Source organism: Ptychodera flava, chromosome 4 (genome assembly GCF_041260155.1).
Source record: "Ptychodera flava strain L36383 chromosome 4, AS_Pfla_20210202, whole genome shotgun sequence".
Lineage (NCBI taxonomy): Eukaryota > Metazoa > Hemichordata > Enteropneusta > Ptychoderidae > Ptychodera > Ptychodera flava.
The window spans coordinates 10,057,961-10,085,128 of NC_091931.1; the positions used below are offsets into that span (position 1 = coordinate 10,057,961).

At 37.6% G+C, this 27,168-nt stretch overlaps 2 protein-coding genes across 2 annotated transcripts in view; both read left to right on the plus strand.

Annotated features, from left to right (window-relative positions):
• LOC139130594 (adhesion G protein-coupled receptor L4-like) overlaps positions 1–6,730 on the plus strand; it is a 52,993-nt gene extending 46,263 nt beyond the window's left edge. The window contains exons 24-29 of the mRNA XM_070696342.1: positions 328–454; positions 1,019–1,060; positions 1,873–2,070; positions 2,488–2,580; positions 3,828–3,874; positions 4,229–6,730. Coding sequence (XP_070552443.1) covers positions 328–454; positions 1,019–1,060; positions 1,873–2,070; positions 2,488–2,580; positions 3,828–3,874; positions 4,229–4,322 — 601 coding nt within the window. The 3' untranslated portion in view covers positions 4,323–6,730. The remainder of the gene's footprint in view (positions 1–327; positions 455–1,018; positions 1,061–1,872; positions 2,071–2,487; positions 2,581–3,827; positions 3,875–4,228) is intronic.
• Positions 6,731–14,802: 8,072 nt separating this feature from the next.
• Positions 14,803–26,539, plus strand: LOC139130860 (5-hydroxytryptamine receptor 4-like). Its single transcript, XM_070696657.1, has 2 exons — positions 14,803–14,897; positions 20,928–26,539. Exon 2 carries the CDS (start codon positions 21,034–21,036, stop codon positions 22,207–22,209), a length of 1,176 nt encoding a protein of 391 aa, XP_070552758.1. The 5' UTR covers positions 14,803–14,897; positions 20,928–21,033; the 3' UTR covers positions 22,210–26,539.
• The last annotated feature ends 629 nt before the right edge of the window (positions 26,540–27,168 follow it).

Genomic DNA, 27,168 nt, shown 5'->3' on the forward strand with positions numbered 1-27,168 from the left:
TTCTGTCGCTTTGCTGACTGAATTCACCCTGATCTCTGATTTCAGTCAATCTGCCTGTTCCTATCACAGCGAAAAGCACGAAATCCACTCCTCTTTTGTATGAAACACGTGGAGGGACTGTGATAAAACATACATGAATTTATTGGGAATATCACAGATAATCAAAGAGATACAATCGAATAGATGTGTGCCTTTCGCGCTTCTCCCGGTGCATAGACGTACACTGATTCTAATCATTGATTGATTGATCTATCGACTGATTGTCAATGATTGATCTATCGATCGATCGATGTAAGATATCCCTTCCTTCCTCCTGTCTCTCCTCAGAGCTGGTCTGAAAGCAACATTAGTACTCTTTCCACTACTTGGGACATCTTGGGTGTTTGGCTTTCTTTCCATCAACACCAATACTCTACTATTCACCTATATGTTCGTCATCTTGAATTCCTCACAGGTAAGAAAGCTTCTCATCACACAGCGGACGTATATTTCTCAAAAGACGAATTGTAATTACCCATAGGATGTTAAACTTAATTATTCAACTTGTTCAACGTTAAGAGGTGGCAAGTCAGACACTATATTCATATACGTGCAGTGTAACAATTATGTACCCCGGAATCCCTACACTTTAAAGATTGTGACGGAAATTAGTAGGCGGTCCCCAATTGCTTGGTGATGATCTATAGGATGTTTATGATTTGCTAGTCTCAGAAAAAAAAATACTTTTGAAGGGCAGCCGCATGCGGTTCAACAATTGGTCTGACAAAACCTGGAAGGTTTCTTCTCTTTTCCAACGATTGCTATATAGCTGCTCGTGAATTAACCCTTTCGCCGATCGTACTATTGCACGTGCCTGGTGGTGAGAAAAAACGTGATTTTTTTTTAACAACACCATGGCACTCTTGAGTGCACCGATCAAGATGGCCACATGCATGCTGTCACTTTTAGGGGTCTCATACATACACACATGTACGTATTCATTGACTGTTCTGCCTTCTTGTTCTTTTATATGTTACAGGGATTATTTTTCTGTGTGGCACACTGTATTCTAAACCCTGATGTAAGTATGTAAGAGTACGAACTATTTTCCCCAGAATGGGTGTTTGCTAAAATGTTGTATTTCCAACAGTAGAAGCGAATAGGATGTCACATTCAATTCAGTTTACGGTTAGAGATAAGTCACCATAGGGAGTTACGATGCAAATTTTCACACGTGGAAAGTAGCGCCGCGGGGACAGATATCCGAACTCTCGAACGTTTACTATATACTACATGCTGAGGCTCATTTTTGTGAACCTCATGGAGTAATTTAAGTTTTCACCGATTTATTTTTGTGAAATTGAAAATGTAATTTTCCTTAATAGAGTTGACATTTGGTTGGCGGTCATTTTAAATTATAGTTGTCGGTAAATATTGGATGCTTTGTTCCTCTAGTACCACATCCTGCACGGGGACCCCTCAATTTATTTTTCGTGACTTCGAAAGAGAATGGTTTAAAGTTTCCTGAAGGAAGGTTTGAACAAAAATGTACGTCTTTCGATTTGAAGGTGCATACCACCTCAAGAGATACAAGTTAAGCGCCTTATACTGTTCGTGATCGATGAGGTCTGCGCATTAGAGTGAGAAAAAAGAATTAGGATGAGTACTTTGTACAGATTTGCTGTCATCGGCGATGACGCACATAACACGGCAACGTCGCCTCTGTTTATATGACATAGATACGGGGGAGCAGTGTAACTTTCTGGTTGGACTACAGTATGTGGTACTTAAAAGAGCCGCCTCAATAGTGTTTGGTTTAACCCCTGCATAGATATTGGTACTGTCCAAGATCTTAGTAAACGTTTCATCGAAACTGATGTACTTTTGCTGCAGGTAAAAAATGCCTTCAAGCGTCGCTATGGTTACGGCAGGACGGGGAGAAGCTCAGCGCAGCAACATAACTCCTCCTCCAACCCCATCACCGTATCCGGTCATCTGCACAAGTCTACGGAAGCCAAAAATTACGTTGCTGACGGATGGAGTGTCAGGCTAACACGAGTGAATGCCAACAGAAGCCTGGCCGATTTGAAGGTGAATTTTCTAGCACTGCAGGAAACGTTGACAAACGTAATTTTTCGTCCGCCATTCAGTATCATATACACCCTTTGCTGGCAATGTAAGACGGATTATACGATCGTAGAGTAAACAAAAGCTATACTAATAAATGATGAAATAAAACACACTTTCACCTGTACTCGAAATTAGGAGGTAATTAAGTTAAAAAACCCGACATACCAATATCATAAAAAATATTTTTTCAATCCCTGGAAATGATGCAGACGACACGTTACATTATTCGTCGGGTTCTTCCCTACACGTTAAGATGTTATCCTCTTCAAACTCTGTACCTGATGATGCATTTTCTTCTCAGGACATTTCTAAGTATTCAAATGTGGAGAAGTAAAATGGCTGAATTCTATTTTGTCTCAATTTTTACTCATCGTATAGGATAGCTTTGACAATCCTGTAGTTGTACAACATGACATGGTCGAGCACGGCCACGTGGAAGAAATACGTTCAAGAAATCTCCAATCGCATCTCGTAAGTGTAATGATTGCTGTCCGTAATCGATCATGTCTTTAAATGACCGAAGGCCGTTGCTGTTTAAATTTAAATTGGGTGTTTTCTTACTTTAAACTGAAAACAAAATGGAATCATTTTTTTTTCATAATAGTGATAAGCAAGGAAGGGAAAGCGTCCTAGGTCGGTGAACATTTAGGTCTTACTCATTGGTTTGCGTATCGAGGGCACAGACCTATAGGTTGTCAATTTTTATTTTAAAAAATTATGCATCCATTCATTCTATCAACGAAATGTCTTCATGAATACTCTAGTTCTGCTAGCATTTGGAGACAGATGATTAAAATTTCAGAGGAGTCTGACATTTTAAGAACACTTAGTTTTTTTTTAGTGCGAATTTGGTTTACCATGTGCAAAAGTTGAACATATTCATGGACAACTGGTTTTTGTATAGCTCCTTAGTCTATACAATTCATGTATTATGTGCATCGAAGTTAAGGCAATGCAATGGAACATATTGTTAGACCAAAGAAACTTTTTTCCTGTTGTAATACCCTTTCTATCAGGCATGTTCCTCGATCACCTTGCTTCTTCTTGAAGTGAAAAACATGCAGATGTAGGCTAGAAAAGTTGCGATGAGACACGACTGTAGTGTCTTCAAGTGAAAAGAATCTTCTTTGACAGTGACTGGATGTGTAAACAATTTAATAAAGTCCCACATTCATTGTCCACTAACCTTGAGCTAACACAATTCAAAAGAAATTATTTCAAAAAGCAACCTTCTAAAGTAAATATTGAATGAGACATAAAGTACGTGTAATTCCAGTTAACAGATGCGCCTGAGTCTCTAGTGTAGTTCTCTTACCAAATCACATAAGCACGGTAAAGAGGCAGCTCACGCCTTTTGTTCACATTATGCCGATGTCGTGCTGAATTTTGGGCCTAGAAATTGCGATCATCACTTACAGAAAGTCAAATGCCTTGGACGGAATCCTTATGAGTTTGGATGTATTCCACCAATGTCATACTGAATCTTTGGCCCAGTACTTTCCATCGTCACTTACAGAAATTCAAAAGCAGAAAGTCATACATGTATGGAATCGTTCTGTGTTGTTGATGTGAATTGTCGTATTGCATGTGTGTGTCTGTGTCTGTGACGGTGTCTGTGTGTCTGTGTGAGCTATAAGCAGAGGAGAACCACCGACCGTCTACGGTGACACTTAACTAAGCGTAAAATGAATTACAGTTTGGTATCTTTTTCTCTGCAGGCCGATGGACTTATTGTTGGAGACATCGACATTCATTTGAATTCTGCGTAAGTAATAGCTTGTTTTCACCATGTTCCCTTGACATGTATCCAGTGAAAAGAACATTTCACAAAATCTGACTCGCCCAGAGCGCTGCTCCCGGTCACATTTTATAGATGCAGATAAACATGAACATGATAGTTAACTGTATACCTCATAAATGAATCAGCCAGGCACGGAATTACCGTTTGGCACGTTTCAGATTTGAGCGTGACTGTGCGCCCGAATACTCTCAACACACATTGACGTCAGTCGTTTCTAAAAAAAACTAATTCCTTTTTATCATGTGCCAGACTTTACACCAGTCTGCTTTCTGAATTATCAAAGAGATTTGATTAACATTATGATTTCTCTGGTTTCAGAAGGAACAATTCAGATGTCAGAGGTATCAGCAACAAAAAGAGCCGTAGAGAATTGTACCTATCGGAGACAGTGCTTCTCAGAGAGAAGAAATGAAATCAAGAATACATCCGGGCAACCATAACGGTCGTTGACATCGCCCAAGCTCGTAACTATGGAAACGTCAACCACATTAATTTTGTTTTAAGGGGAAATCTGATGACAGGGATCGGCAAATCAATGCTTTCTTTCATATACATCCGACCCTTGCGTTGTGTACAGTTTATATTGGATTCGAGTCATTTCGTAATCTTGACACTGACAGCTTGTAGTAGAGGAGTAAATGATTAATTTTGCAGTACATGAACTTGACTGACGATTTATTTAGAAGATCCTCATAGATAAGGGGTTTCTTCCTTCCTTCATAATATTAATTCTCTGTAGACATAGATATAGATAAGCTGCATTACTTTGTAGAGTGGACAAAGTAAAACCTTCCCATCCGTTTATCACGACAGGCTATCTATAAATAATGTCCTTTCCGATATCTGCGAGTGGTTCATGACTTCAAGTTTCCTATCGTGAAATGTACACAATAGTCCTAAAAATACCGACTGCAAAGATTGCGATAAATAAGGCATCCAATGAATTATTTAATAGATTTTTCCCGCAATATAAGTACTTTGAATTAAATTTAGAATGGGTAAAGCCATTATCCGTTGACATATTATCAATTTATATTGTGAGTCAGCTATAATTGTTGTAACATTAAAATGTGCTGAACGAGTTATCGACAAAACATAGTACATTCCCTCATTATCCGCTAAAAGACGGAGCAAACAGAGAAATCGGTTACGCAATCTTAGGTTCTGCCGGAAAACAAATATATATATGCTGATGAGCGGCGGGAAGTATGTACCTACATGTATGCCAAGAACGGTATCAATATATACGCATGCAATACTGGTTGCTTACATAAGAATGCAACAGCAACGAAGTGGAAAAACATATTTTATTTGATGCCATGCGTGATCAATCTTATTTGTAATGTGATGATGAGAACGTAATTTATAACATAAAAACATAAAAATGCCATTCATTCTCTTAATGTTGTTTCAACAATTCCTACATTCAAACATTTTAACTACATGTACCTAGTAATATATTCCAATAATGAGTTTTAGAACCAACAATGTGCAATGTGGAATTCTGACAAGTGACAAGTATACGTGGCATGGTTTACAATTGTAAAGCAGCTTGCTCAAGGGCTTTCACTTGTGATGTGCACCTTATTTAATAAATCATTTCAAACCAGCCAATCAGTTGCAATCTTTCGAGCCGCTGCTGTATTTGTCCCAAGAGCTCTTATATGATGTATCCTCACCACAATCTATTTGGTTGTCAATATGCAATTTTTCAGTACAAAGGAGGACACCATCTTGTATTGCCTCCACACAGGTCAAAATAAGATACTCTAACGGTTTCACGGAATGTTCCATTGTATCGAAAGGCCAATTCAGTAACTGGAATGCATTAAGAAAGAGGTTCTGAAAACTGTGAATTTGCAAAATTGACGCCTTCGGATGATATCAGGTTTGGGTAACTAATCATTTTAAGTCAGGTAAATCCTTATTTTGGGATTTGTTTTATTATGTAACGTCCTACTCTAACATCTTGCCCACGCTTTTCGTCGAATACTGCCCTTTTTTACTCCGGATGCATCCTACATCTGAAGATTTCACCATCTTTTGATAGTTTATGTTTGTAATTCGTGATGCGCAGTAGGATTGGGTTTAGTTTCTTGTTATCGTATTGAAGCATTGTATGTATGCGGAATATGCATTTTTCTGTACATTAATTCCGTGAAAGGTTCTTTTTCTTGACAATGACTGCGTCAACAATTTCCTGCTTCAGATGCTATCTTCGGAGATGTGACAAATGTTATTGTTTCTTTCCAGTACATTAAAATATTTATCAAAGGTTTATTACCCTAATAATACTTCCAGTGCGTTGGAATTTGAAAGCTTTGGAAGGGTCTTAAAGAAGTTAGAGTTATAACTGTAATCAGAAGTTTTAATTTTTTGGCAAGACTGAAGATTCAAGGACACAACGAAATTGTGTTGGAATTGTTAGTAACATAAGGAGTCCACTCACACCATCAGTATTACTTAGAGCCTCCTAAGAAAATCATGTTTAGTTAGCAATCAAAGTTGTGTCCACTAATCTTCAGTCGTCCAAATTTTTGATTTCTGAAATGCCGTCCTTTTTTGCCAGGACGGCATGTAACTCTCAGATTGACTTTTATAGTTTAGCACTACAATAGTATTTTCACACAAAGGAAGACCTTGCCCTTCCGTACTGATGTATGTGTTATCTGGTTGGGCTGAGGTTTTAGAACTCAAACTAGAATTTGTTCTCACCGTTCTTATACACCATTCATCATAAAAAGCTTACTGCAGAGTATCCTTCAATATTATGGTTTCTCAAAGACACCTTTACGCTGAATAAATCTTTTTCACACGAAATAGCGAAGCAAGGTATCGCTTATTCTTCTTTACTGTCATGGCTTCTTAAAGAGCAAAATGCCCCGAATGTATCATCTTCTGTTGTTAAACTTAGGTAAATGGAAATTGATCTAGATTGAATTTTAAATGGTGCTAAAATACTTTAATATTTCGTCCAAACTTTCCTCAATGAAACTTTCAACCATTCATTTATTCCTTGCAAAGTTTGGTAGATATTTGTATATGCGGGACAAAAACTGATTACAGATATTTGAAATTCAAAATGGCCGCCATCTCTGTGCTGCTTCAGAACTCTGTGCGGAAAATTAAAGTTTTCGACTTTTGGTAAAAAATTAAGACAGTTAAAGTATTTCTTACTACACTGCTCCAGGGAATTAAAAACGGGACCCAATGAGCGGTAGATCAGAACAGTACAGTAACTGAAAAATTTAGAGTCTGAGTATCTGTCCCCTCGCTGTTATTGTTGTTCGTTGTAATTTGCAACCCTATGTTTGGACACGTGACCATATCTTACCATTTTGGATAAATACATGAAATGTTGACACATTTTAGTAGTGAATTTGACTGTTTTGCAATCTATGCCATCCCCTGTGTCTACACCAACGACCTAAAATCTGTAATCATTTTTAAGGGTGGGGATTTAACCGAGATGTTTTGAAAGTGATGTCTTCGCTAGGTGACTAGGTACCGTACGTTGAGAGTTCGAATCCGATCGAGAAATCACTGAATTTTCTATCCTTAGTTGATAGTTCTGCTGGTTGACTGAGGCTGTATGAGGCGCATTTTAGCGATGTATTCATTGCTTGGTGATGTACGCGTGCTATAGCGAGTATGTATATGTATGAGTACTTCGTGACCACTACAGAATATGGAGGGGTCGCAGTGAGAAAATGTTTATATTGCCTTTATTCCAAGACATCGGTAAACTAATTCCATTTAACCGTTTTTTTGAATTTGCATTATGCTTTCAGGAATCATCATTTTTTTTCTAAGCAAACACATGCATAACGGCGGAAAACTACCACAATTTCTGACCGAGCACACGTTCCAGCTTTTTTTTGCCGAGGTTATCATCATTCAATATTAACATAAGTATTTTTCAAGGCGATATTAATTCTACTGATCAGATCGACTGTTCATAATAACAAGGTACCATCGATGACATCGTACCCACTCGTAACTAAAATACCGTCTTTGAAATCTACTTCTGAGCAAATTTAAGTGTAAATGCATTCAGTATTGTATATGCGGGACAAAAACCGATTTGCAGATACCTATAACACACTGCTATACTCGGCTGCACCGACTTGAAAGCAACAAGTATGTAGGAATGCAGCTCTTAAAATGGCGGAAATGAAGACAATACGACTTTTTGGTAGCCAAATTGACTCATTTCATCAAAAAAATTGTTGGACAATGATATTACCACTTTGACTATACATGTATTTGCCTCCCTGTAATCCGTAACGAGTTTGTATTTATCGGTTGATGTATCTGTGTGCGTGTTTCTGGATAGAACTCAATTGGCACAAATAAATCCAGAATTTTTACGCTCCCATATATGCATATGTATATATGCAAATGGGAGGTATTCGTATAAGGTGGCAAAATGGCGTCTGTGTGTATGGAAGTATGTATGTATGTCTGTTAGTCCGTCCACATCAAAAACTCCTAGTATTTGGTGTACAGGTGCACCTAGGGGTGGAGATGTGAATTTGTTCAAATGAACATGTCAGTGCCAAAAATATGCAAATGAGGGGGGAACAAGGAAAAATCCTGCAAATGGCTAAAACTCAGTAAGCATTGGCCAGATTTGGTTGAAACTTGATATGCTGATTTCTTTAGGTATTCTACATTATATGTGCAAAAATTGGGATGAAATTTGCATATTTGTATTTTTAGGGTATTTTTTCCGTTTTTAGTCAAAAAATCTTGTTCTCTGAAATCGCTTGTCTGATTGCTATGAAACTTGATATTCATGTTCCTCAGAATGACCTCAGTCATGCTTGTACAAATAAATTGTATTGATATTGTCATATTTGTAATTTTGGGGCAATTTTCCCAATTTTTGATGAAATTTTTTTTAATCGAAAAACTGCTGATTTGATAGCTTTGATACATGTATTTGGTATACAGGTATCTAAGATTAATCTCAATATAATGTATTGAAGGTATGTTGAAACTGGCAATTTTTTTTTATTTTGGGGGCAATTTTTGCCTTTTTTGGTCAAAAACTTTTTTCTCCTAAAACTTCTGATCTGGTAGCTTTGATATCTAGTGTACAGGTTCCTAGGGCTTATGTTAATTAGATATATTTAAAATTAGGATAAAATCTTCAATTTTGTATTTTGGGGGGCAATTTTTCTCATTTTCGGTAAAAAAATTTGTTTCTCAAAATTTACCAGTCTGATTGCTTTGATATTTAGTAAACCGGTCCTTAGGGTTTTTGTTAATAAGATATATTGAAATTAAGTTGAAATCCGGAATTTTGAATTTTTAGGCAACTTTGCGAAACTTTCAGTTTTACTGGGATATCTTTCATTTTGTATTTTTAAGATTTTTTTGGTAATCTTATACCTACTGGAACTAAGAGTATATAATGTTGTGATTTAGTAAGCATTTGATATGGTAAACTGTATTTGGTGTTGAAATTCGGTAAAAAAAATCCTGGCAGATTTTGAAAAATTCCAAACAAATGCCAATAAAAAATTCAGCCAGAGAAGGTTTGACAAAAAGCAAAGGTGGAAGAGGGGGGAAAAAGAATGTACAATGGATCGGATAAAAAAGATAATGTACCTCATCGATCTTCCAGATACCATCCCTTATCAAATGGTCCACCCCGGTGTATTTTTGTGCACAATTAACCATGCAGTGTATTTTAGTTTAAGATGTCAAGTTAGGTAAGGATTTGAAAGGAATAGTCAAGTTCACCACAGTTTAACTTTATCTCTTGTGTCATCATCCTTGTGTAATTGGTTAAGTTTATAAGTTGTTCCAGATGTGGATGTACCAGCTGTTCTGGAAGAAAACAATGTTTACTTATTCCTGTAGGGTTTCTGATTTGATGATTGTATGTTGAAATTTCTCCATGTATCTGGTGTATTGGCAAAGTGTAAACATTGGTTGCATGTTATGTATTTCAGTCTATGTCAAATATTGTAAATGAAAAATCAAGAACAGTTTACTGTGTGCTTGTAAAAGATAACATATTTGTCAATACATAAACTGCCTTGCAGATTGATTGTCTTAAATAATATCACAGAAGTAGAAAAGGAAACGAAACTAATCAAATTGCTGTAACATATACACTCTCAGTGCCTGTATAGGCCTATACTTAGCTATCTTATCATTACATTCAGCTGTTTGTTATATCTTTATCACTCTCCATGGGCCAAGGCACACTTGGCGTCAATGTCATCACTCTGTGCCAGTCTGTGTATGTCAGTCTGTCTGTATATGTATGTCCATGTTTCATACAATTGTTGACTTGTTTTGATAACTATATGGGAGCGAACAGTGATGTTGTCACTATTTTTATGACATATACAATACCTAGCTGTTCCACGACTCGTTTGACCTCATTTTGAAACTTATAGATAACATCAGCTTCGCACAGTGTTTCTGTCTTGAGAATGGCGAAGTCACATAGAGGCACCATGACCACAGAGAATAGATGCCATCAATAATGTCAACTGTCGATAATAAGGTCATATGCTTCAAGTCCAAAGTTGTGGACGACGACACTGATATTTATCTTCATGATCTCTATCTATACTCTAAAATCGACGCCCTAAATCATTGGGCAACACCCTTCAGAATATCTTGTCAACGTTTGCTAATCAAAGTTTTTAAGAGCGAATATTCAGTTTGTCCTACCGGTTGGTTATGGCTGTAAATTGCTTTGAATGCTACACCTGATTTTGTGAAAACTGAAAAGCACCTAATTGTGCCGTTTCTTCACTCCGAAACTGCCGTGCATCTGAGATGTTCTGCATTGATTTGTTGTGCATTCTAGGTCAATAAACTGTCGGCATACTTTGACGTTACCTTCCCCTTTGATGAGTAAACAAACATCTGAGTGATAAATCGCTTCTTTACCCTGACCTTGCCCACATTGCGCATTGGGACTTTGCTGTAATCATTGGCAGATCACTGATTGCAAGCGGGCACGTTATGGCTATGTGAAAGTACCGGAAAACTACCATCATGCAAACATCGATTGCGACCTTTGGGGAAGGGGGATGCGTAAACAAGAGATGAAAATGTAGAAGGGTAAAGACACGCGTTAGAATTCGAGATTATAGTTGCGTCTGTCAGGGTTACTTAAAATATAGATTAGATTTTGCTACATTGGTTGTCACAAATGCATATTGTTTTTTGCTTTCTATTTTCCAACATGTGACAATTTGCTGATTGCGTCACTTCACAAATATTCAAGCCTTTTTATGGTCAACGTTAATGCACGGTTCCTCTATGGACCGTGCTTTATGTGTACACTGTTTTTTTTTTCAAAATGCAGCAACTTTGGCTTTGTTCAGATATTCCCCTATCTTGACTATATGATTCCTCTCCTAAGATCTTTTGGTCGACCTCTGAACTACCCAAGAATACAACCTAAATTTGACGATGAGTCTGTTCTTCTATCACCTAAACCAGATTCCGTATCTTTTCTTCAAAGGTAAGGAACTTATTGATATATTTCATTATTGTGACTCTGATACATATGGCGACAATGAATACAACGTGGATTGCGATAGGGAGATAAGTGCATTGGTAAGGTATTTATTTGTATCATCGTAAATTTTACTCTATGAATTTGCTGAGACGTTGCATAAGCATAGGTCTATCTTCAAAGAAAATAGAAAATGAAAACACAAAACCAGAAGACTCGAATTCTGCAGGATTCTACCTGAATTAGGGTCACCAATCATTGATGAAAAACTGAAGACATTACAGCTAATCTAAAAGAAATTTACACTAAAATTTACACAGTTTAAAAGAGTTTAAAATGTCTGTCGTCACTTATCAAAGATATCGTCGCTTATTCTTCACATAATATTATGTTTGCTAGAGTACACTTAATATTTCACACACTAAGGTAGAATACGCCTCGGAGACAGACATTCCGACTCTCAAACTTTTACAATTCTATTCTAATCTACCACTTGTGGGGCTCATTTTGAAGCTCTTGGAAAATCGAAAAATCTATTTTTCTCCGTAGAGTTGACACGGGGATGGCGGCTATTTTCAATTTCAAATATCAGTAAATCGTGGGGAATTTGTTTCTCTAGCATAAAAATTTGCATCGTAATGTTTATTCTTGATTTTGAAAAAGAGAGTATGGTTGAAAGATTTCTTGAGAAAAGATTTTGCGAAAGTTTAAGTCTTTCACTTTTTAGGCGCATAATACCATAAGACAAAACTGTAGAGAGGAAAATGTATTGCTTCCCGCAACAAGACATATGTGTGAAATAAAGTTTCAACTGTTGTCCGTAGATTCAAACATTTATAGTTGACTATGATAGCGAGGAATGGTAAAGTAAAATCTCATTAACATTTCAAAATGGGTCATTTACATCATCGGAAATGTAATTTTGATGAAGGGTTTTTGTTATACTATATTATTGTGAGGTTAAAAAAACCGTGTCACTCGCTATAGTTACGTAGCTATTCTCATGAGTAAACTATCACTTTACGCCTCATATAATACGTGTCAAAACAGGGTGTACTTGTGAGATTTGCCAAATGCTCTTAGGTTTTCACACTTAATCCAGTGACAGCAGTGCAACTCTGGTGTACAGAACACATATAATATTTGTACATAACACGTGGCACTTAATATTCATTTTTAAATGAAGAATTTTAAGCAAAAAAATACAGGATTGAGTTAAAAATTCTGAAATTGGGGGCATTAAATGCGGAGGCTGTTTAAGTTATATCCCTTTTTAGATGAATGCAATTATGTCTCTTGAGAACTATTGTTGTATTGATTATGTGTAAACGAGCTATAAGTAATCTGTTGAAATTGATCCCCTTGCTGTTGTGTTGATGCTTTAAGCATTTCTGCCGGGAAGCAGGTTAAAACCACGTCAAAAGCCATTTTTTTCTAGAGACCTTTCATTTTCGTCAACCGTCTGTACAAAAACTACAAAGGGAAAGGCTGTCAATAAGCAGCGGATAAAATGAAAAAAATTTTTTTTTACATTTTCTCCGTCAACACTGAAAACACATCGACAATGATGGTTGTTCATACCCAGCGCAGTCATTTCTTTCCTACAAATGAGAAAATGTCAAAAACATCGCAACGTCGTATGAAGATAATTCATTCAACAATATTCCAGTGCCCGTTATTTCATTTTACGTTATACGCGGACATAATCTCTTTACTTGTGATCGCATACAATCCGAAATATTCTCTACTGCAGACTCGACGCGGTGTTCTATGTATTGTAAAATTGGATCGATTTAGCAAGGGCGGGATGGGACTACTGCCAGCAAACGGCGTATAAAGTGTAGCGGTCGCCAAAGTGATGGCTGACGGCTTTTATGAACTAGAGACTGATACCTTCTCAGTTGTAGCATGTCTTTGAACAATCCCTTTGCTGATCTAAGAGGTACCGTCTTTCTTCAAAACTAAGTTTTATTTCAGTAATGATTTAAATCGTTGCACCTTGAAAACGTTAGCATCCTGCAATTTAAATCAAAGTGTTTAATTTCTAAACATATGAATGAACATTTTACTTGTTACTCTTATTAAAGTGTGCTCACGCTGCAACAAGCGTTAAGTAAACACAATGTGAACACTAATGTTTTACGCATTCAGATACCGATCGAAAAATGTTTAAGGGTTGATACACCTAGTAAAACACAAAAACCCTCGACTCAATGAGGCACATTATGAAATCTGGTTTTAGAAATAAGTAAAATTACCTCAGCTGTGTCTTCGAAATCTATGGTTTAATTCTGCGATTATCACAAGGTCGATAGCAGAATGTGTTTCAGTGCGCATGCGTTTACGCGCGGTTCTGTCACGGAAATAGGTATCACTTGTATCAATGCGACAGAATAACACTTATTGAAATGCTGCTGTTTATTTGCGAAATGTCATTGGCAGTTATCATTTTGTTTTGCAAAAATGAATGGTATAATGTTTATGGCGAATACTCTTTAAACAGTCGATCCTTTTACGCAAATGCGAAGGGAAATCACCTAAGTTATCATGAGAAGTATTGGAGAAAATTAATAAAAAAGTATTAAAATTATTGATGCGATCATAACCTTCAATGGAACTTTTAAATAATGCACTCGTTCATCCAGCCGTTCTACTAACCAGAACGACAAAGATAAAGTTGGTATTTCTACATATCTTGTGATTGATATCTGCTAACCAATTCATCAATTTAAGATAGTATGCAACTCAATTGAAAGACTTGAACTTTTGCTCCAACTTTTCGTAAGAAAAATAGAAACAAAATCACAAATAAAATCAGTGGTCACACCTTGCAAAATTTGTCATAAGTGAAAAGAATTGCCAAGGATATACCGATGTTTGAAATCTACAATAAATCATACTAAGTTGGTCCTTTTACGAACACAGACTATGTCACAACAAAATAGGCGGGCTCAATTTATGGGCTTCATCAAAAACACCCTTAATCTTCCGTTAGGTGAAATATACCAGGCATAATGCTTGTTTCATGTTCAGTATCCAAGTAGTGAGTTAGCCGCCAAGAGGACTTAACAGACTGTGTAGTAGTTGATCGTGTAAGAACGGAACAACTTGAAGCTTAAGCCTAGCGCAAGGGACGACTTTGTTGAAAAACCTCAATCTTGATATTAAAGTAATTACGTATCCCTAGTTTAAAATAGTCTTAATACACCAAGAAATTAGCTCGGCGGGTATCGACGATAGAACAGGCAGTGCCAACGGTCAGTCCTCTAATCTAACGTTCTTTTCCCCAGGAGAAAATGATTTTGATTGGCGCATCACGCGGGCCGACGCATTGCGCATCCGCAAGTCCAAGGTTACGTAACTCGGCGCAGTGACTACTAGAAATGTTCAGCCCTGCCTCCGTTTCATTCCGCACAGAGTGTTGTTCCGTCAAGTCATCGTAGGAAAATAGAAAAATGTCGTGCAAAACGGACGGTTGATAGTGCCTTCTGAAAGGTAAGAATCCATAGTGTAATCATGGTGCTGAAATCAATTTCCCACCAAGAGTCCAGGATGAAAAGCTGCGGTTCGAAATACCGTTATTTTTATCCGTCACGAGTTGAGATTTTTGTTGTTTTCCTGTTTTTTCTTGGTTTGTTTTTGTAAATGGGATAATGTAGTGGATTTAGCAGAAACACATTTTCGAAATTATAATAACTTTCTCACGAAAGGCTCGCCTGAAAATCAGCAAATGGGACTTTCTATGCCTTGGTGCCATTATTTCACCTGTGAATCAACAAATGCGATACAATGAGAGTACAGCTGCATCACGACATCGTGATAATCTTGGTTGAAACTCTATGTGCGTCCACAGTGTTGAGGGACTATTCTATGTGTGTCCACACACAGTTACGTGTGGTTCGATACATAGCGGCCGCCGCTTGGTATGCATAACTGTATGTCCACAGTGTTGGGGACTATTCTATCTGTGTCCACATTGTTGGGGGACTACTCCATCTGTGTCCACAGTGTTGGCGGACTACTCCATCTGTGTCCACAGTGTTGGGGACTACTCTATCTGTGTCCACAGTGTTGGGGACTACTCTATCTGTGTCCACAGTGTTGGGGGACTACTCTATCTGTGTCCACAGTGTTGGGGGACTATTCTATCTGTGTCCACAGTGTTGGGGGACTACTCTATCTGTGTCCACAGTGTTGGTGGACTACTCTATCTGTGTCCACAGTGTTGGTGGACTATTCTATCTGTGTCCACAGTGTTGGGGGACTATTCTATCTGTGTCCACAGTGTTGGGGACTACTCTATCTGTGTCCACAGTGTTGGGGGACTACTCTATCTGTGTCCACAGTGTTGGTGGACTATTCTATCTGTGTCCACAGTGTTGGGGGACTACTCTATCTGTGTCCACAGTGTTGGGGACTACTCTACCTGTGTCCACAGTGTTGGTGGACTACTCTATCTGTGTCCACAGTGTTGGGGACTAATCTATCTGTGTGCACAGTGTTGGTGAACTACTCTATCTGTGTCCACAGTGTTGGGGACTACTCTATCTGTGTCCACAGTGTTGGGGACAAATCTATCTGTGTGCACAATGTTGATGGACTACTCTGTGTGCACAGTGTTGGTGAACTACTCTATCTGTGTCCACAGTGTTGGTGGACTATTCTATCTGTGTCCGCAGTACATTGTTAGGGGACTACTCTATCTGTGTCCACAGTGTTGAGGGAATACTCTACCTGTGTCCACAGTGCTAGGGGACTACTCGATCTGTGTCCGCAGTACAGTGTTGATGGACTACTCTATCTGTGTCCACAGTGTTTGCGGAATACTCTACCTGTGTCCATAGTGCTAGGGGACTACTCTATCTTTGTGCACAGTGTTGGGGGACCATGTCGTTTCATTTGATCATGTGTCAATGAACAATATACAAATTTACCCATCTTAAACAAAGCGGCCCTATCTTCATGGCCATTGACCTTTTTACATATATCTTCAATTTCGAGTACACTGTCTGAATTTTTTAGCCCACGTGCGTAAACACGTGGGCTAATGTCATAGCGATGTCTGTCTGTCTGTCCGTGTGTGTCTGTGTCTGTGTGCCTGTCGGTCTGTTTACACGATAACTCAAAAACGCCTCAGCGGATTCAAGTCAGATTTGGTACACAGGTACCATATGCTACTTGCAAGAACTGATTAGATTTTGGTTAGTGTGGCTTGCATATTAATGAAGTTATGCAATATCTTTTTTTCCGTACGATGGTTTCCCTATGGAGACGGTAATGACAGTGTAGACATATATCAAGAAATACTGCACCAAATTTCATGAAACTTTTCACAGATGACAGTCTCAGAACATTATGATGATACTGTGAGTGTCATGTCAATTATCCTCTTATTTGCATATTTAATGAACTTTTGTTATTAGTGAGATAACTCTGAAATTCCTGCACCAAACTTGTTGATACTTGCAACAAATGTTGATCTGATATATATCTAATTATACATAGAAGCATTTGACAGTGTCAAGTTAATAAATAGCTCATTTGCATATTTTATGAAGTTTTGTAATTAGTCATATAACTCCGATATAACTTCACCGAATGTGATGAAATCTGCTGCAGATACCAAGTCAGTGAAATTGGGTACAGATATTGTTTTGATAAATATCTAATTGTACTGAGAAGCATTTGGCAGTGTCAAGGTACAAATAGGCCATTTACATATTTTATGAAGTTTTGTAATTAGTGATATAACTCCAAAATAACTGCACCAAATGTCATGAAATCTGCTGCAGATACTGATCCGACAGATATCTAATTGTGATGTAGAGCATTTAGTTGTGCGAAGTTAATTAAGGGTTCATTTGCATATTTAATGAACTTAGTAATTGATGATATTACTCCAAAATTACAGCGTTAAAACCGTCTCGTACAAATGTTACAAACAAAACGTGCTTCTTAGGCTACGTTTTATACTGCGGTCAATAACAACTGCTTGGCATTGCTGGTTTTTAGTTCGGTTGCTAGGTTATATGTAGAATTTACGCAAAAGATGTACCGATAACCAGCCATCTGAGAATAACACTTCACTAATAATACTTCGCCAAGATTCAAAATCATTTTTGCCGCGAACGGCATTGAAGTATCGCTAGGTCAGAGTAGTGATGACGTCATATCAATGCCTGCAGTGTCCCCCGCAACGCTATCAACGGGAGCGACCCAGTGGCTCTGACGTGGTTAGTCTATGGAGTTTTCAGATTTGAAAAACAGCGTTTCTCATCAAATGCGTAATCAAGAATAATGATTTTTGAAGCGAAAATTATTTCATAAAATGCATTTATCATCATTACTTTATTTTGTTTCAAAACAGCAAAGCCTATAATAAACTCACAGAAGAACAATCATAAGGATTTATACTTCTGCATTGAAATTGATGGCGTAAAAATCCCCACAATATTTGATATCGTTAAAGAAATACATTAAACAAAATTTATGAATGCACCATTTGACAGTGTAAATAATTAAATTAACACAGTCATTGGTATTTGTGTTGATATAAATCCCTAATACATTTCAATGATAATTTAAAAGTTCTCTCTACTCAAAAGCTAACATATATTATTTTCTACGAGTTTCAAAAGTTATCACATTCGACTAACGTTGCGTCTTTGTTCATACAGTAGCACCATAGGCATTTTCTCCCATCTTCACTGATAAAACTTTAAGTTATTTACGCACCTTTCCTGAAGAAGTGTCCAGATGAATACTAATAACTTATTTTCATTTGTGGATTTTACATGCAAAGGCCAACAGCTTTTCAAAAAATTGACCATCTTCAAAATCTCTATTCCAATTAAAGTACAGTCGGTGCGTTCTATTCGTGACAAAATACCTATAAGCTAGTTTATTTTGTACATGTTCTTGTTCACAATTTTGTTTATAACAACATTTTTATATTACGTTTTGTAGAGACGATAATTCTGCTTTTGTGACACCTCACAACACTGTCAGAAATCTGTAATCACTTTGTACTGAATCATATTACATACAGGTGAAATTCAAGTATTTTCCTATTTTAGCATCAAATGAATAATAAATCATGATGTCAGAAATGTGCACGTTTTTCATCGCTTGCCGCTGCTACTAGTATAATGGGTGCTGGCCCAGTGCTGGGCGACCTTGGTGTACTATGCGCGTACCCAGGGGCGTGTGAGAGCCCTCAACAGTAGAACTCGCCCTGAACCATGACGTCGTGGTACACAGTCACGACAGTCAACGAGGTCACTCTCTCACGCTATATTTTCTCGTACAAGGTTGTGATAAGATATGGAAAATGTCGGTTCACGTTCACACTATCCATGAATCTGCCGCCCTCAATCACTTATCTTGGCCAACTGTTAGGTCGTCAACTGAGGTCAGGACAGACAGAAACCGTTCACAAACAATGTTGGTCGGTCTCAAATTTGTGTCAACCTCAAAGACCCGACGATAATTTCGCCGGCCCATAGCTATTAAACATAGTGCGTTCACAATTTTTTTTAACTTAAAACCAGGGCCGACTCCGTAACTCTGTAGTGTGGACGTAAAATAATAGTAAATTGCCAAGAATTTGATGAAGCTGTACCTGAGATATTGATTATCCGAAGATATCATTTGAAACCTTTCACTTAATTTAAACATTACAAACGCCTCTGAGGTTTGCGTGATTTATCTCGTGCCCGTGGGCTACTTGAGTTTTGGTTCAATTACAATCATCTTGACTTTAATTTACTACCAAACTTAATAATACTAGATTTCTTGATAGATCTGATATTCGTGAAATTTGTTGGTTTCTCTTGATAACTTAACCGAAATGGGATAGGCATCGATATTAGTTATATCTGGGCTGCGCAATCTCTATTTCATTTCGCAATCAACGTCAACATGACGACACATGTTTATCCTTTTAATAAACCATTTTGCACTTTTCATCGATAACGTTGGTGTCAGTACAGGCAAACGTTCGTGTAGGCCTTCGTGAAGACGTTCGTGTAGACGAAGCATGTTTTATTGTTGTTGTTGTTGTTGTTGTTGTTGTTGTTGTTGCTGCTGCTGCTGCTGCTGCCGCTGCTGCTTACATAATATATTGTATCAAATTGTCGAGCAATGTAATTCGTAAGGCCCAAAAATGTATCGCGCCTTTTGTTTCAATGGGCGACGAATTACTGGATAGTATGGCCACAAATACCGTAAGTTACTCACCCTGGCTGGCGCGAAAAGCATCACGGAACCTGTAAAAGGACTATTATGGAAAAGTTTGGCGAGTACAGATAAAATTTAATGAAAGATCTTGCTCACGAGATCACTTCCGTAGAAACCAGGCTTGGAGCACGCAGTTGTAATTTAATTCCACCACCAAGCAGGTCCAAATATTCCTTAATTCCCCTATTGATCACAACATTCCCTTGTGCTTCTATGAATTTATTTTAATAATTAACGTTTCTTCAAAAACACTTCTCTCCTCCGTTTTTTTCTCTCTTTTGACTAAGTTTTGCATGTACTTAAATTTATTTTTAAGTAATCAGAATCTTTCCTGCAAGCTATGAATTTTCAATACCATGCCCGTCAAAATTACACGATTATAATTTTTTAACTCTACATTGTTTATTTCTCATGAAGACGTCGTTTGTATTTGAAGTATATAGTCTTGTAGGACAATGACCTATTGATGGATATGTCACGGTTGTATTGAACGCATTGCAGAATATGTGTTCATTTCTTGTGAAATACCCATATATCATTCCTTTGGTTTCACTTTAAGAGGGCATTGGCTGTTACACTTTCAGATTTTTTCACTACTTTTAGCTCACGTGCTCACACACGTGAGCTAATGTAGTAGCGATGTCTGTCTGTCTGTCTGTTTACATGATATCTCAAGAAATCCTAAACGGATTCAATTCAAATTTGGTAGACAGGTATCATATGCTAATGGCAAGAATTGATTAGATTTTGGTCAGTGTAGCTTGCATATTTTATGCTTATTAGCATAATTATTTTGCGTTTTCATGTCAGCGAATTCATAATTTGGATATCAAATGAGCTTTCACAGATTGGCATATATAGCTTGAAGGATTAGACCAAAGGCAATTACACTTGCTATTTAAGTTGTGATACAATGACAGAAGTCAAAGACATTTAGTATTTTCAATGCAGCTAATTACATATATACATACTTAATGATTTTTGGAATTAATCTGTAGTGAATGTTGTTCATGATGTTGACATAACACTTTCAATGAAGTTGCAAACATTTGGCAAAAGTAGAAATTCATAGACAATGCGATATATACTGAAACACGTGGGCATTTTCAGTTCTTATCTGGTTGATTTTAATGTGGTGAGACGGAAGTGCAGTGCATATGTTGTCTCTACACTCATTTACATTATGTTGACGCAATGTTTAGTCTCTGATTTTGAAAACATTTCAGAATAGGCTTAATTGAGAGTATTTTATTTATCGTCGCATCATCTGTTCTTTTCATATCACAGCTGAACTACAACGTAACAGTGACTTTGGGTGTAAAAGTGAGCGCCCTCGAACGACCGCATACTGCCAACTCATGTGACCAGAGTTTCAATAAAAAACCTCACCGACATGAATGTATCAGCGCCTGTCATGAATGGGACACTCGGTGCGATATTCGAGGAAGTAATTCACGGAAACTGGACAGATTCGACGGAAGAAGGGAGGGACGAAGTCACTCGGATACTTCTTGTACTTTGCTTTACTATTGTGATGTGTTTTGCTCTGTTGGGCAACAGCCTTGTCATAGCTGCCGTAATCTATTCAAGTAAACTCAGAGAACGCATGGATAGCTACTACATCGTTAACTTGAGTATAACGGACACCATTACAGCTACCATTGTCATGCCTTTTGCGATTTTGTCTATTATGTCAGACGACTGGTTGTTCGGACCAGCCTGGTGCCATATCCACTGTGCTTTGAACTACTGTTGCATTATAGTGTCCATGCTGACTCTAGCTTTCATCGCTAAGGATCGTTACATGGCCAGCACAAGCCCAGCTCGTTATACGAAGACCATGACAAAGCTGGTTGTGTTATCTATGATCGCCTATTCCTGGTTCCAGGCCATTGTATTTGCGTTGGTCCCAGTACTGTCGTCATGGGTGACGTACGACTATTGGGAGACGGTTTGTGCTGTTGACTGGAATTACGGTGGCCACGGGCCGGTAGTGTATGTCACCGTTGCCTTTGTGATGTGTTTCTTAATTCCCTGCGCAGGGATCATCGTATCGTACACTAAAGTCTACAGAATGATTTGCAAACACAAGAGTGAGCAAGGTGCTGTCATTGCTTCACGAGAGCGGAAAATTTTCACCAGCATTATCGTCGTCGTCTTCATTTTTGTCGTGTGCATGTCGCCGTTTTGTGTCACCAAGCTCGTCAAAATTGTAACCGACAAGTATTCCTTTCCCGGCCCAGTCAACACGTTTGCGTCGCTCATGCAGTTCATTGCCAGCGCCACCAATCCTATCATCTACGGGGTTTTCAGACGCGATATACGGTACGTCTTCAAACGGATGATCTGTTCCAAGCGGTTCGTTAAAGTTGGACCTGAAGCGAATAACAGCAGTAGGGTGTTCTCCATGTCCCGCTGTGAGACTTCGGATAAAACTGGTGACGCCACACTCTTTACTGTGCAGGGCTCATTGCGGCTAGAAGACTTCCAGGAAGGCGATGAGGATGACACGCTCTTCAATACAAGGGAGCGTTTCTCAGAAGAGGTCCGCTCGGTCGATTGTTTCTGAAACAGTTTGTCTATCAATCAGATCACTTTAGGAAAATCAAATAGAGCACAGTCACTGCAGGTGAAATTGGCACCGTGACGGTTCATGGTGCTGCGACAAGTCGAATTCCTGTTCAAAATCATTCGTAAACAATACATGGATTGTACTATCAAAGAGTCAAACTGAGTGACGTCTTGTGAAATTTCTGATTTTCTTTTTTTTCCGTTTGTTTGTTAATTTCAAAGTGCAACTTTTTTAAATATGGAGAATATATAGCCAAAACCTGGCTGATTCTTCAGACATCAGTTGTGTATGTGTAGTACATTGACTTTGTGTGACGTACAACTGCCAGTTTTCAGGGTAAAGGCAAAGTGATTATTTTGACCTTCGTCGTGACTGGAGATTTTGAAATTAACCCTGCATTATAGTGGAAAAGAGTAGACGGTGTTGGAGGAGAAAACAGCCGAGGTCATCCTCCAAAGACAAAGGGCCGTACGAACATTAATGGCCTCCATATCGTTTCATAGAGATCTGAAGATAACGACATGGATCGCGTGCGCGCACCATGCTATTTTGGACGGATTTGAAAAAAAAGGTATCATAGCAGCCAAATTAAAACGATGAACGATAATGAGTGATGATAGGAAAACCAGGACCCGTTACCAAAAGAGTGGTGAACCAACGAACTTCGCAATAATTCTGACTACCTCACACAGGTGTGTGTTAACACATGAAGAAACTCGTATCATGAAACGGAAGTCTTCTAATATCAAAGGAGCTTATGAGACCGAAGAAGACAGTGGATCCATGGAGTGAGCAAACAAACAATAAAAATGTAATCAAAACTTCACATTCGAATAGCAGAACGGGCAAAATTATCGAGTACACCGAGTTTTTACCTAAATTACATACACGTACCTATTGACCAATTACTAAAATTGTGGTTCTGTCAGTAGGGTAAATAGTTTTGGCAGAAAGATATTGATTTTCCGTTCAAATTTGATAATGTATACAAAAGACTACTGTACTATGACATCCTTACTTAACCGAAATTTTTACTCACTTGAATGTTCTTCTTGAATATCTAGGACAAAAATTTGTATAAAATAATGTTTTGATGACGACAATTTTGCATTATGCAGATATTGACTGGCCATCAGCATACGTCTGTTGCCCGATGACCAGAGACTGGGTGGATCGCTACATCCTAGGCCCTTGATTCTAAACGAAATTTACGATGATTTTTTAATCTATGTCGTCACTTTGTCAAAACCTACTATCATCAACATACAATAGCTGATATGACGTCATTTGGTATCCGTTTACGTACATCCACAAACTCGAGAAACAAAGGCAATTTAGACTTAATTTTTTGCCTTTCCGTCTGGATGACAGATTGTCGTTGAAGACGGTAAATTTTGCAAATAACACAGCGTATATTGCAAAGATTTGCAATTAGTTTACCCATGATTTCCAAATTGGATTAGGTTAACCTTTAGCATGTCAAGCAGTCTTACGTTGGGTGAGAAATAAGTGAAAATTTATGAAACTTTATGTAAATTACCCGATTTCCTTGCGTCTTTTTGTCCTGTTTTTCTTAACATTTCAAAAGAATGTTACCTCACTCTGATTGAGTCAGTTTTTGTGACATTTCCACTTTTCATTCTTTAAATACTACACAACTAATCTCCGCCATGGAATTTACGAACGAGAACTGATAGATAATGCAAAGCAAAATTGTCCTGTTTTTCTACATAAACTCTTGTTTCTTTGGTGACTTAAATGTATATCATTAATACCAAAATTGAGAATTTTATCTCCAAGGTGTATGTACCCTGTTCTTCATTAGATAAAACTATTGCTACAAAACTGAACTTTAAATTCTCTATTTTTTGAAAATACATAGTATAGGGAGTTTCATATCATCTTTGATGAGAAATATTGTTCGTTGGAACTCCACCTGTAACTCTTGTATATACTTTGGAGACATTAAGACATACATGTATACCGATAGAAATATTGAACATAAGTTCATTTTATATCACTGTCTAAAACATGTGTAATGATATTTTTGTAAAGATAGAATTATATTTGTACATCCTCCTTTTACTCCATATTTTACTTGTTAAGTTTCTGTTAAAGTTCTTTGAATATCACAGTTCAGACACTTTTGAAGTACGTGCAGTTTTACGACAAAAACTGTATTTATCTCATACCTTTGAGTTCATCACAAGAGTTTCTGTACAGTTTCTGTATATTGGCGGATTTGGACCAGAAGACGAATACCTCACATTGTACACATATATTACAGGTAATACGCGCCCCGAAAATGGAAGACTTCAAATTTTACTCAAACTTTCCCCAAGAAAGCTTGAAACCATTCTCTGTCAAATTCTGTGTAATAAGACCACTTATTTGAATCAAAAGCTTCAAAACGGACACATGCGTAGTGGTAGACCAGGAAATTATTATAACAATTTTAGAGTCTGAATGTAAGTCCTTCCGAGTCAGGCGCGTACGACCTCACTTTGCAAAGTTTAACACATAATATCAATGTATATGTCGAACGAAACCGCTTCTCTTATTGGCTAAACGGTTTCAAAGTACAAATAAATTTGCTTTAGGTAAGATGTGTTTCAGCGAATCAACTCTCATTATACTTGTAAGGGCAATTTTAACCAGAAGTCCGGACGATTTCCTTATAGTGAAGGTGCTTCGCGTTCAATGAGATTAAAATTTCTACATTAGCGAACAATTATCGGTGCTTATGACATGGAAAACATGAACCAATGACAGTGGAGAGGAATATGCCTAAATTTAATTTGACAGCTCAACCCCATCAAATCTCGGCAACATGTTAAACATTTCTGAACGTACAATGTAGCTGTGAGTTATTTGCAAGTATGAAAATTTTGTACAAGAGGGAAAGTAGGTAGATAAAATAACAGCACCAGCGATTTTGATTGGCGTGGCGACAGACATATGCTATATCCCGCATGGTTCGAGTAAGTAACAATCCCCTACGAGGACCAGGATGGGTGTTTTTCTCACTCGGTAGACCCCTACTGCCTTGACAACGAACAATTTTCAGCGGTAGAATATTTTGTTATATCTGCCGACGGTTGATTCGATGAAAGATATTTACCTATGGATTGCAGTTTATTTATTTATTTATTTATTTACTTATTTATTTATCTGTAGAAGCTACATTTGAATTATTATCCGAAAACAATACATTTAACCTTAGGTAAACTCCTCCGTCATAAATAAGATAGGGAGCATAATTGCACATAAGATTTTTTACGAGGCTTTTTATGTACTGGTATCAGCAGCAGCGTTGCCCCACCAGAGTGCACTGAACCATTCAGCGCTGAATATCTGATTACTTTGCTCCTCGTACTAAACATTAACATCCCCGCCATGCTAGGCATACAGATTATTCAATTTGTCGCCGCCGTTATCATCTCATGAAACAATGTCTTCGCGATCTTCACTGTAGTGATATTTTTATGAATGGCGTTTATAGCCTATGTGATGTAAATGTTTTCCTCAAAAAACGCAACAAGGTTAAATAGGATTAACGTCTGCATTTGCGTTTGCTTGCAACCTTTTACACGCGTGTCGAAAAACTGTGTAACTCTGAACTGTGCTATCATATACCTAATGAAACCTTTTTTGTCCATTATAAAATAACCTGTAATTGCGATATACACCGAGGAATACACCCATTATACCAACGTGATCAGTATGAAATATTTATATAAATCATAGACCCTCGAGAAAAACGAGAGTCTATGTATAAATTAATGTAATTTGTCAAAATGTCTGCATCGACCTTCACCTTTTTAATGTATCTCTCCCTGAATTTTCATTTGTGTAATACCCCTATTAATGATACCTTATCAATTAAATAACAGCCTAAGTGAGGGGTGACACGTGATTTGGAAGTAGAATCTCCATGGAAACTAAACGTTGTACGCTGTCGAAAGACATCTGCCCTGCAGAGAAAATGGAAAGAAGTAATTTCCAGGAAAAAAAATTGATGTCTTTGATACATTTTGTACTGATGTCCTGTTGAAAACGGATATCCCATGATTTACCGCGTGTGATTGTTACGGATCTCTTTTTCGTTATTTCTAAATGTCGCTGTCTTTATGTAACAAGGGGTAAAGGATGACCAGTAACCGTGACAACGATCTTAAATTTGCTGAATGATGTACGCAGTGTCATACACGTGCAACTTTGACCCGCACACTTATCGAATCCCATGTTTTTCTTAGTAAGCACAAATCTCATGGTTTTTATTGTATTGATTTTTCTCTCAAAACGCAGGATTCAATCTGACTATACTCTGCAGCATTCTTGTATGAATATATATATATATATATATATATATACACACACACAGACACAATGCTGCAAAGTATAGTCAGATTGAATCTAATTATAGATGAGGATCGCAAATATATATATATATATATATATATATATATATATATATATATATATATATATATATGTGTCTGTGTCTGTCTGTGTGTGTGTGTCTGTGTCTGTGTCTGTGTCTGTGTCTGTCTGTCTGTGTCTGTCTGTCTGTGTATCTGAACGTCTGTGTATTATCAAACTGTCAGCTGGTCTGGTAAACTGGTACTTATCATACGGCGGATGAATTAATGTCACTGTTTGGAGCTGAAATTTAATGATCATACTTTTTCATCAAATGTGAGTACCAACTGAACACGTTAACTCGCTGTATCACTTTTCATCAATGTATTTCAGAGATAGATGACATTTGTTTCCTGTATCCTTGACAATAAAATATATTGTAAAAATTACACTTCTTCCATCTCCATTTTGCAACCATGTTGCCAAGGCCTATTCCTCCTAATGGCAGCGTCTTTGATGTTTTGGTCGGTTTGTCTTTCACATTTCAAGGCAGCTTTCATTTGTATCAATCATTAATGTTTCTTCGGAAAACAA